The 12,628-nt window shown below is 40.5% G+C and overlaps 1 protein-coding gene across 3 annotated transcripts in view; it reads left to right on the top strand.

Annotated features, from left to right (window-relative positions):
* KCNU1 (potassium calcium-activated channel subfamily U member 1) overlaps window positions 1-12,628 on the top strand; it is a 223,339-nt gene that overhangs the window by 117,113 nt on the left and 93,598 nt on the right. Inside the window, exons 1-2 of one of the 3 annotated variants that reach the window (XM_072950278.1) lie at window positions 4,037-4,267; window positions 7,310-7,426. In XM_072950278.1, the coding sequence (XP_072806379.1) occupies window positions 4,121-4,267; window positions 7,310-7,426 (264 nt within the window). In that variant the 5' untranslated portion in view covers window positions 4,037-4,120. Of the gene's footprint in view, window positions 1-4,036; window positions 4,268-7,309; window positions 7,427-12,628 lie in introns of those variants that run through there. The other 2 variants (XM_072950279.1, XM_072950280.1) reach the window with 2 other exon arrangements.

The raw sequence follows: 12,628 nt of genomic DNA, 5'->3' as shown, positions 1-12,628 counted from the left end.
AAAAAGTCACTCAGAAGTGATGCTTCTTCTTGTATTTTTTATTTTTACGTTTCATACCGATGACTTGTTTATTTTATTTTGCATCTCAAAGTTTGTACCTCTTAATTCCCCTCACCTAATTCTTCCCCCCCCCAACCTGCTCCTCTCTGGCAACCACTTATTTGTCCCCTTTATCTATGACTCTGTTTCTATTTCATAATGTTTGTTCTTTTGTTTTTTAGATTCCACCTATAAGTGAACTCATACAGTGTCTTTCTCTGTCTTACTGCATTTAGCATAATACCCTCTAGGTCCATCCATGTCTTTGCAAATGGCAAGGTTTTTATTCTCTCTTATGGCCGAGCAATATTCCTTATCCATCCATCTATTGTTGGGCACTTAAGTTGCTTCCACATCTTGGCTATTGTAAATAATGCTACAATGAACATAAGGGTACACGTATCTTTTTGAATTAGTGTTTTTGTTTCTTCAGATAAATACACATGAGCAGAATTGCTGGATCATATGGTAGCTCCATTTTTAATTTTTCTGAGGAACCTCCACACTGTTTTCCATAATGACTGAACCAATTTACATCCCCGCCATCAGTGCACAGCGGTTTCCTTTTCTCCACATCCTTGGCAATATTTGTTATTTGTGGGCTTTTTTGATGCTAGCCATTCTGACAGGTGTGAGGTGGTGTCTCACTGTGGTTTTGATTTGCATTCCCCTGATGATTTGTGATGTTGAGCATCTTTTCATGTGCCTGTTGGCCATCTGTATGTCTTCTATGGGAAGATGTCTATTCAGATCCTCTGCCCATTTTTTAATTGGGTTATTTGGATTTTCTTGATGTTGAGTTGTAAGAGGTTCTTGCTCATTTTTCAAAAGAATCTATAGGGGAAATGAGGTCAGACCCTGGAATATGGAAAGATGTTTACAATCTATTAAAGAACTAATCTGGGCTTATAGAACATCCAAGCTGGTAGGAATCTCAAATACCAGTCCAGCCTCCTTTTACTGATGAGAAAATTAGGGAAGAATAAGATTAGGGAGACTCCGAAGCCAGTCAAAAGACTTATACTTCAAAAGTAAACCAACAGATTTAACAGAAGATAAAAACAAAAGTCAAGGTTTCTGTATGGATTTTAAATACAAGTACTTTGTTTATAATGGAAGCCTCTCCAGACCTGATCATTTCTAAAAAACAAAAAACAAAAAACCCCGTATACTCACCAAAATAGCATAGACATTCTATTGGGCTGAAATGCCTACCGCAGTGGACCATCTTCTGAGGTTTGTCCACTTAGAATAAACAGAGAGCGACAGAGTGAAGAAAAAAGGATGGTGCCTTTTTTTAAAGGGTGGGTTTCAATAGATCATGGGTCTAAAGAGAATACAAATTAAATCATATCCCTCAAAAGTAAGCCTCCTCTAAAACTGGGTCATATACCATCTCTCCTAGTCCACGCAACTTTACGGAGAGGAATGGAACCAAAAATGAAAACTTAAGAAGGTGAAAGTTGAAACGTGGTAACTGAAATAGCTTCATGGAAACACTCTGAGAGATGGAGGCGATAACATTTAAGCAGCATCCAAAGTGATAGATGCACTAAGTCAATGAGAAGACGTTTACCCCAGAAACGGCTTGATGTGCTTCCACTGTGACGTGAGTTTTCTGTGGAGGTAAAACCATCTCCATCCTTGACGTTGGACCTGGTTCTGTCCTTGACTAGCTGCCTGAACTGAGGCTTCGTAGTTCTTAACCAGTGCGCTTGACCGATGGCGTGGGTGTGCCTTGGAGTGTGAGGTAAGCCTCTGCTTGTCGAAACGGAAGAACAAGAACATGGGGTCATACCATGAAGTGTGAGGGATGGTTTTAGGCCCTTAAAAGATAACATTATCTTAACCGTATGATTTATTACATTCAGAAGCATTAAAAACACAGGCACACACACATTCGTGGTCGCTGCTATATACACTTAAAAAATGAAGTTCCTGCTTTCTCAGAAATGGCACGTTTCTTGAAGAGAGCAAATTTTTTAAATGAAACATTTATTCAATCTTATTACAAAGTATAATTTTTTTCCGAATATGTGAGTGCCCAGAGGTAAATTACAGAGATGTGTACAAAGTGAAGCTATTTTTCTAATCAAATCACTGACATGTTGAAAAATTCATCTAAACTGGGGGAAAAAAAAAAAAACCACACTTCATTAGCAAAGTCTTCACTTCTCAGATGTAGTTTTAAATTCATAGCCTTGAAAGACCCCCACAACCAGCTGTAAGTACCATCCAGAGGGCGGGGTCAGCCTTGACACGCCCCCATGTGACCCCCTGGAATTCCCTGCACCTGCTCACTTGTCTCCGCCCACCAGCACTTCTCACCTGGGCCAGTGTCTTCTCTGTATGGAAGCCAAGACCGTCCTTTCACAGCTGACCTTCAATCCATCAACTCCCTTCTTTAAGGCCCTTCAGTCGTTTTCTCTGAAGATAAAAGCTTTTTGTTTGTTTGTATTTCTTTATCTTAAACTGGAGCACAGCGGTTCCCTCCAGACACAACCAGCCTTCTCTAGGGCCACTGCTTTCCATCCAACCAGCCCCTTCAGACGTTCTGTTTCCCTTCCCACCTCTGCCCTTGGGAGTCCCCCAGCCTCACAATGTTTGTCCCAGCTTCCCTGAACCCAGTGGAGCTCCAGGCCCAGGTCGCTTCTCACACTTCAGACCCCAGCTTCAAACACGACATCCTAGAGGCAGAGTATTCAGACTAAGTAAATGATGTGAATAAACTGCCTTGGAAGCTGTGACCTTATTTTACAAATATCTATAGGCATATGTGTGTGTGAGATAAACAAATAATTCCTTCCTTCCTTCCTTCTTTGTTTCTTCTTTCTTCCTTCCTTCCTTCCCTTCCTTTACCCTCCTACCCCCTCCATTCTTTATACTCAATGCTGTTCAGAAATAGATCTGAAATAGCTAATAGGATCTTTTCTTATATTGAGTTTTATGCTTTTCAAAATATAATCCTGCTACCTTATCGAATCCTCAATAATTCTATCAAGTATATATTATCTTGGTCATAAAATAAGACTAAAAACAGTAAAGTGGCTTGGAGACATCACACAGTGACTTCACGGAAGGTCTGGGGCTGGAGCTTAGGGCTCCTAACTCTCAGAGCAGCGTTCTTCACCATGCTTCCCTCTGCTAGTTAGCTAGCTCAAAGACAGGATCTTGTGGACATTGTAGGTCAACTTAAAGGAAGGAAATACACCTGTGGTGGCATAGTCAGCCTTCCGTAGCTGAGTCATGGCAGGTCCCAAAGGATGACGACCTTTCTCCTGTGTCTCATCATCTCATGTCAGGTCATCGTCCCAGTAACTGGGGGTAACTAGATACTCCCTTGGATGCTGACATTTTGCCTGCACACTGAAAGGCGTAACATTTATTACACCTTTGAAAACATCAAGAGAAAATAAAAGCTATTGCTTTCATTCTGAACTTTACCCCCCACTGGACCAAAGGGTTTGCCGGCAGGGCAGGGATAAGGGGAACCGATTCCTGAGCTCAAACGCAGTCGACCGGTGTTCACCCTGGTGAAGTCACCTCCGACAAGACCTGCACTCTAGACGGTGCCTTTCTGATTGAGAGGATACACAAGTATCTTAGAGTGCATCTCTCATCCATCCTTCCGAGATTGCTGAGAACGTGGCATCGCTCAGGAGAAGAATCAGATCATCCACACCGGTGGTTGGAAGTCATCTCCCTCAGAAAGAGTTGTTCTGAAATTGTTTGCATAAACCAAATAGATGGCCCATTGACCATGGCCACAGAGGATGCACTTTCCACAAGGTCATGGAGAAGGTCAATTAACAGCATCCGATCTAAAATTCTGGTCTTCCGAAGACCACATCGTGGACCTTCTGCCACCGTTTATTGATTTGCATCCTGTGAGTCAGTACTCGGGTGGTTACCCGACCCCCTCACTGTCACTGCACCGGCATTAGGACTCTAATACACTGAACTCGAATTCCCAGAATCATCACCATGGAGTCATGACATCACAGAAGGAGCAGCGCAACAATTCTGTCTTTTGATGTTCTGAGCCACTTAAGAGGACGATAGCTGGGAAGACCTGGGGAAAATGCCTTGTACAGCCAAGATCCAAGCAGCGTTTATCCTTTCTTCCTTTGTGACCTTCATCAGTGGACTCCTCATCTTATTAATATCCAGGGTAATCTGGAGGGGCATAAAAAAATGGCAGAACATCAAGAGAAAAGGAATTCTCTTGGTCAGTTCCCCCGTGTGAAGACAGGAGACAGGTTTGACGTGCGTCTGTGTTTAGAAGGCGATGCAGGCTTCACTCAGCTTTCCCGGCTCACAGAGCCGGCTCTGACTGGTGACTTAGAAAGGGGCTGATCCTGCCCGGGGATGGAAAATAGGACCCCCGGGCGCCATTCCAAAGGGCGTAGCTGCAGGGCCAGGCCTCCTCTCCCACCGCTGGGAGAAGCAGCGGCTTGTGTGGGTGATGATGAGTGTTAGCTCTGGAAACAGAGGTCACTGTTCTGAGAAAACATCCACCAACGTTCTGTCTGTGCCTCTATTTAGAATTTTAAAATGACAGTTGTGTGAGGTACCGCGAGGGAGGCAGAAAGCACCATCAGCATGGACTGCACTTTCATGCAGGATGCACAGGTCCTCAGGACTGTCCACTGCTCTCTGAACACGTCAAGACAACACACGGAGTTACATACGTACACACAGAAACCCACACAGGCATGCTCAGGCCATCCAGCCACAAGCGCGGGGACACTTTTTACACCCAAACAAGCTTTGCAAGGGTACATGCTGTTGAATAACAGCTGGAAAGCGGTGATGGTGAGAATAAAGGCCTCTTACCCACATAAGGCTCTGCTTAGGAGCTTGAAATTAAAAAAAAACTCTCAAATGCCACAGAATGGCTGTTCTGTTACCAGTGGTCAAAGACAAAGGGCTATCCTCTATTTTTGTTTTCCCACCTTTGTTTCTCTGATAGGTTATAGTCCTTTCCATAACAGAGCACAGTTCTCCTGTGCTTTGTAATGAATACTGAAAAGTTGCTTAAAAACATCGCCTCTCGAGGCTAAACACTGACATAAAATAACAGAATTTGTAATTCAGTAACTTTTTAAGGTCACTGGCAATGTCACGATATGAAATTCAGGTGTCGGTATTCAAGACAGTGTGAAAGTTTATAGATTTTGTGGCTGAGTTCACTCTATTACTATTATTTCTAGATTAAAGACTTTAAGTAGTGGCGTTACAATTGAGAAAATAATTGTGGAGTATTCACTTCTTAATGACACTGATAGGGTGTGTGAACGGGCACTGGGTGTGGTGAATCTGCCTTCTAACTTTTTTTTCAATGCCGAACTGAATCGGTAGAATTATGTAATCCCCTAAGACTTCTGCTCCAGGGTATGTATTTTCTTCCCCCCTATATTCATTTGTGTGTGGTTACAAAAATGTGAGGGTCCACCTGTCCATTTTAAACATCTGCTGTGTTCTTTCATTTCTTTCCTTTGATGTAATTCACGTCGACCCACTGGTCCAGAGGTACCTTTTTATTTCAAATAGGAAGCAAACGTTACAAAATGTTAATAAGTGGGGTCTGAGCAGCCAGAATACTATACCGTTCTGATTTTAAATCTTGAGGAGAGAGGCTGATGAAAGTTGAGTGACTTCTCAATAATTTGTCATGTCTAATTAAATTGAGAGCGTTGTATTTTTTCTCTAAGCCTTTGGGAAAGTTGGCCTAATGCAAAGATGTCACAAATCTCGGTACTGTGAAAAGTCCTTTTAAAAATTATTTGGAGAGTCATAATTTTCTCCTTAAATGTGTGTTTTTAAAAGATTTACTACATTCATAAACACAACTTTATTATAGCTTAGGGCTAATTTGTTTTCCCACTGAAGGCACCTCCAACTTTATAATAGAATTCAAATGAACATTCCATATTAATGCATTGAATATTAAAAAAAAAATCAATGCTCAGGCCACTTCCCAGGAATGCATATGATGAGTCTTAAATATTAGAAGGCAATCATCGATCAAGTTATGAACTCTCTCAAATAGTCATTTAATGAGACTTCTCTTCCTACCACTCAGAAATATGAGTAGAAAAATTAAGTCATTTCAAATCCTTGGCTCCACATAAAATGAGCTTTTCTAAAGGCAGAGGCTTCAGCCTGCATGGTGCGGTCCATCCCAGCTTGCTTGTGTCTTTCTCAAGGGTCGTTCCAGACTGTCAACAGACACGGAGCCTGGTTCAGACTCCAACCTTTCCTCTCTGCCTGCTCAGAGGCAGGTCACTTACTTTCTCTAGACCTCAGTTTCCTTATTCAATATAAAATTTGTTTGATCGGACTTCCTTTGTCAACCTCATAGAATTATTAGAAATTTCAAATACAGTCATCCCTTGGTATCTACAGGGGATTGGTTGCAGGACACGCCCACATACCAACATCTGAGGATGCTCAAGTCCCTTGAATAAAATGATTTGCATACAATGTGCACATCTCCATTTTCCTTCAAATCATCTCTAGATTAGTTATAATACCTAAGACAATGTAAATACTATGTGAAGAGTTGTAAATACAATGTAAACGCTATGTAAATATTTGCCAGTACCCAGCAAATTCAAAATTTGTTTTCTGGAACTTTTTGGAATTTCTTTTTCCAATATTTTCCATCTGAGATTGGTTGAATCCACAGGTGCAGAGCCCACAGATACAGAGGGGGAATTGTATGATGAGTAAAGGCATTTTGTAAATGTGACGAAGGGTCATCATCTCAGTGGGATATGAGATCAGATGGGAATTAAAAGCAACATAAAATGGCTAAAACGTTCCTTCTTTCTCTCAAAAGAACCCAGATATTTTACCTACAAATCCATTTGTAATCTTTTTTTCCTTGTTTGTGGATCTTGATAGAAAAGGGTAAGATACTCATTCCCAGATCAGAACGAAGCACGCTGCTCCCAACCCTGAGCACCCCAGTAATGTTGGCGTGAAGGGTCTGGGACTGAGAATGTGTGAGAAGGGCATGGCGAAGGCTGCAGAATTCAGAACGGGGTAAAAAACTAAAACTGTGCGGAATGACAGTAAAATGCAAACCCAGTAAAATTCATTGTATGAAATACACAGTAAGTGACCTCCTCAGGGCTCCCGGGGGTGGACAAGGCGGAGTGACTTCTGGGCGATGCCGCACCAGGGGACTCCATCAACACGCATACAACAGGAGACTTTCTCTGAGACCTGGCTCACTCTCAGAATTCCATTCTCTTGCTTATAGGAAACAATGTCAAGTAGAGTTGGCCATAGTCATTCAAGAAGTCTCAGCTTCCAAGGAGCATTTCGCGATCGTATAGAAATGCTGCTTTCGGCGCAGACCTTTGTGGGACAAGTGTTGGTAAGTACGTTTCCCATGTTGACTTGCTAACAAACTTTACTGTGATGTACAGTCAGAATATGTAATTTTATCGCCCAGGTAAGCACCTGCTGCCCCCTGGTGGCCATATCTACAGTGTCACTACCTCCCAACTGCCATCTCCCTGTGGCTACCTTCCCAGCCTTGATTGGGCTTGCTTTTTTTCTTTGGAGTGAATGTAATTACTTGGCATTATATTTTTCTATTTATTGTCAGCCTGTCCACTAGAAGAAAAACTTAGGGCAAAGTTTGTATGAATTTTGTTCTCCTTGTTTATAGATGGATGTCTGGCATATGGCACATGTTCAAAAAAAATTGGTGCATTGGATTATCTGGCCTGAAATGTACAGCTGTTTTCCCCTCTGATTCCAATAGCCTCCTTTCTTCCTCTTACAAACTGGTCTCTTTTGCCCCTCTGTGATATTTACCATTGAATTCCTGTTTTAATCTAGATAACTTTGACATATTGAAACTCAGTCCAGGCACCACCCTCTTGGGGAGCTCTTGCTTCATCTCCATATTAAGCTAAGAGCCCCCGTCTCTAAGTTTCTCTAATATCCATTGAACTCTGATACTAAAATTATCTGTGCATAAGCCTGTCTCCCCCACTGCACCGTGGGCTCCTTGAGGAAAAAAAAAAAGAAAATCTATGTCCAGGCAATGTTTATGTCCTATTATGCCCTGTAAGTGAACACTGAACGGATCGTCATTTCAGCAGCATAGTTTGATCTGAAACATTAAAAACCGGAATCTGTAACTGAGGAGATGCTGCCATCAGATGGTGGCAGGTGGGAAGTCGAGGCATGTGAGCCAAGGATTGTCCTCAGCTTTTCGTAACTGGTACAAACATTGCTGTTTTCCAGTTAATGTTGTTTAATTTGGACCTAACTGATTCTTAAAACTCACTTTAAGGTACATAAGTCAAATTGCTTTGTTGAATTCTGCAGGGGATACTGAGTCATCAGGGAAGGTGGAAGTTTTGGTCTCTTTTTTGAAATCGCTGTTGGTATGACCTGTTAGAGAAGGATTTTGTGATTTTTTTTTCTGATCTTATCAGGGATTTCATGGTTAGGATCTCTTCAGACGCTCAAGTCATGGTGGATTATATGTGAATAATGTCAGGAACAATGTCCTAGAGGTCACTGGGGTGAGGCAGAAGAGAACTTATACCACCTCCCATATAAGCACTGCCTACAGGGAGTGGGTGGGAAGGCATGATCATTGATCACATACCAATACAAATTACTTCTTTAATGATAGAGAAATTGTTCTTTCAGTCTGTTACAGCTTGTGATTAAATGGTTGGAACAACAAGAAGCATGGAGTAAAGGTTAAATGAGAATAAATACTTTAGCATTGAAACATTGAATTGGGACTCTCAGCAGGGCTGCCAAGCAAGTGTTTTATGAAAGAATGAGAAAAGAGTGGCTAATAGATTTCCTTCCTTCCTTCCACCCACACTTCTTTCTTTCCTTTGTAACCCCTTACTGCCTTCTTTCGACAACTATTTATTGTTTGCCAGCTGCATGCAAGGCAGATACTCTAGACATGATGAAAAATGCAGGCAAGAGTCTTCCACTTATGGGACTTAAGTTCTAGTGGGGGGTAGAGATGATACATTTGTACATAAATAAATAGGGTGAATTCAGGTGATCGGTGCTGTAAGGGATGTGTTTGAGACTTTTTGTGTTTTTAGAGTTAGAGCCCATTAGATACAGTGACCAGAGCGAGAACTTCTGACAAGGAAAGATTTGAGCTGAGAGTTGAAAAACCAGAAGGATAAAGCCCAACGAGTGGGAGGAACAGGTTTCCAGGAAAGAGAGCAGATTTATGGAAATGAAGAGCTCAGGTCACTCTCAGTACCAAAGGAGGTGCCTGAGCTAGAGGCCCTGGAGGGCAGGGGACGGTGAGGTCTGAGGAGAGATGGGAGAAGCATGCAGTGTTTTGTTCTTCGCAGTAAGGAAGTAGGCTATTCAAATGTAATGATTGTATTCTAATGCAAAGAGGAGTCATTGAGGATTTTTAAAGCATGGGTTGACATGGTCTAATTATGTTTTGAAAATTCAAGAGGCACTATAAAGTTTGAAACTAAAGAAACTGTCAAAGGCATACTAGGCAAATGACGATAGAAGCTGGGAGCACAATTTTTAAATCAGATAAGTGTGAATTCAAGGCAAAAGAGCAGTGAACAAAGCCAAGTGACCCCTGCTAATTTCTCTCTTTGTTCTAACAAAGGACCACAGACTGAGTGGCTTAAACGACAGAAATGTATTGTCTCAGTTTTGGAGGCTAGAAGTCTTAAGACCAAAGAAAGGTTGGTTCCTTCTGAGGGCTGGCAGAGAGAATTTGTCCCTGCGTTTCTCCAAGCTTCCGGTGGTTTGTTGGCAATCTTTGGCTTTCCTTGGCTTGTAGCTGCGCCATATCTCTGCCTTCACTTTTACGTGGCATTCACATCGTGTTTCCTCTGGTCATGTCTGTGTCCAGATTTCCCCTTTTTATAGGGACACCAGTCATCCTGGATTAAAGGCCATCCTCATAAACTTACCTTAGCTTCAATACGTCTGCAAAGACTCTGTCTGAAAATAAGGTCACTGTGTGAGGTCCTGACGATGAGGACTTCAGCGTATCTTTTTAGGGAACACAATTCAACACTTAATCTTTGTGATGATAACTGTAACAAACTTCAAGGTATAACATTATGAATATCATGACAAAAATATAGCTTCAAGATAATTAATAAACTTAAAAAATTAGAAGAAATAAAAATGAAATATTAAAGAGACATTGGTAATAGAACCTTTTAGTTCATCTATTTCGTATCAGGAGAAAATGGAAAATAATAATAATGTGGAGAAGAAGAAGAAGAAGAAGAAGAAGAAGAAGAAGAAGAAGAAGGAGAAGGAGAAGGAGAAGGAGAAGGAGAAGGAGAAGGAGAAGGAGAAGAAGAAGAAGAAGAGGCATAAAGAAGAACAAAGAAACTTAATTAATAAGAAAGAGCTGTTGAAAGGATCAAACTCCGTATGTCAGAAACAGAAATTAAACCTACAAATGTCTACGGGCAATTTGTAAAACTTCGGCGTATGTTAGGTCATAAAAAACAATCCCAATTGTAAAACAAAGTAGAGGCAGAGGACATAAACTGACCACAGTGCAGTAAATAAACTAAAAGTAATAAACTCAGAAAAAAAAAAGAACCATAAACAAAGACCTTACAGCAAAAAAAAAAAAAATTGTTTTAATCTCTCCTTCTTGAGTGACTCGACTCTGAGAAATCAAAATTAAAATCTAAATAGACTATTTAGAGAGCAAAGGTAGTGAAAACAACACACGTCCCTTGCACCTAGAGTATGAAACGGGAACTGCTCCAAGTTAAATGCGAAACACGAACAACTTATTTTGATAAATGAAAAATAACTAAATTAATTATGAACCTCAAGAAGTTAAAGAAGACATTAAATCTAAGCAGGAAAAATAAGAAAGCCAGAAATTAACAAGTTATAAAACAGCTGATAATTTGAAAGAGACAATAAAATAGAGAAATCGATGGCTTGGCTAAATAAGCAGAACAAATGTATGAAATAAGACACTAAAATGAGAACAGAAGTACAGATAAAAAGGAAATTGAAAGATACACAGACAATTAATTACGGAAACCAAATGATTCCTTAGGACAATAGGAATTGCCAAAACTGGCCATGAAAGAAGGAAAGAAACTTCAGCAGACCAAATACCTGGAAGAAATAAAGATGTCAAGGACTTTTGTCAATATCACCACCCTTGCCCCTTCTCCGTCTCCGCCTGTGGGAGACCTAGATGATTTCAGGGTCCCGTCTGCCAGACCTTTAAGCAGTGGATCTCTCTAATGCTCATCAGTCCCAGGGCATAGAAAATAAAAGGAAGAAAACATCCGATTTTCTCTTTCAATGAAGGCACACTGTCTATATCAAAACCCCCAATGATGGCAAATAAAAAATATCTACATGTTAATGTCTTAAATGCATGGATACATGGCCGACAACGCAGTGGAAGAAGAAGAAAAGGAAAGGGGGTGACAAGGAGGAGAGGAAGTTGTTTTTTTTTTTTTTTTTGAAAGAAGGAGGAGGGAAAGAAAAAGAAGGAAAATGAGGAGGAGAGGAAAATTCCAATAGTCACAGGGAAAGAAATTATTGTCTCCAAAACTAGAGACCTTCTGAGATCCTGCTACAGATAAAACATGGCAAAGTGCTCATCAGCTCTGCAGCATCTTTGGGTTTGTTGCTCTGGTTATTACAAAGTATGTTATTACAGCTACCCGTGGGAGATTTTCTACTGAATTCAGTTCCAAATAGAATGCAATTCCTAAGCAAACTAGCCCCCCTCCCGCCCCTTTTTTAATTCTTTGATGTTGTTAATTGTGTAACTATGTTTCTCTGTTGCTTTGCTGGCTAAAACACTTAGAATGGAATATATGGCTTATCTTTAGTGTGTCTGTTTTTAGCATCATCCTAGTCACTGTTTTATGGCCACATTCTGTTTCTCTGTCTTCTCCGGGTTCTGTGTTTTTGGGTAGTCTAGCATTTTATGCATCTCTGTATTCTGACTTTAATCTTTTCTGCAAATGTGTAATCTTTTCTCTAAATGTGTTAAGTTTTTCTGTAAATGAGTAAATAAACCCTCAGCAAGAGCGATAGGTGTCACCTTTGGTATACAGAACAACAAAAAAAGCAAATAAAGCATCACAATTCGTTTGGAGATGAGAAAGAAGAATTCAGGAATGATGCTGAGGAAAATAACTGCATAAAAATTTATTTTGCTATTTTTTGCTGATTTTCCTAATGAAATGCTACTTTTAAAGGGAAAAAGGAAAAGCATAAAACATACCAGAAAAGATCCGTCTCTTACTCATACCTTATGTCCATTGTTTATGTTAAAATATAAAATTTTAAAACCTTTTCCACCATCTGGAGATGTGTTGTGTCTTCATCTCTGTTTCTACCATTTCCTTTTCTTATTTCATACTTTATGTTTAAAATACACTCATGCATCAGGAACTTATTTTATTATATACTACAAGACTGTGCTTTAATTTAGAGATCCAACAGTGAGCAGTGCTTGGGTTGCTTTAGGAGCAGCAGAAAGGAAAAAGTGTTTATTCCAAAGTCTGTAAGAGTTAAAATTAGGTAAGTAAAATGAGTGGGTACGTGC

The sequence above is a fragment of the Vicugna pacos genome, chromosome 26 (assembly GCF_048564905.1).
Source record: "Vicugna pacos chromosome 26, VicPac4, whole genome shotgun sequence".
In the NCBI taxonomy this organism is placed as follows: Eukaryota; Metazoa; Chordata; class Mammalia; order Artiodactyla; family Camelidae; genus Vicugna; species Vicugna pacos.
Note: the sequence above shows the minus strand (reverse complement) of the source record. Positions and strands in the feature narration are given on the sequence as shown.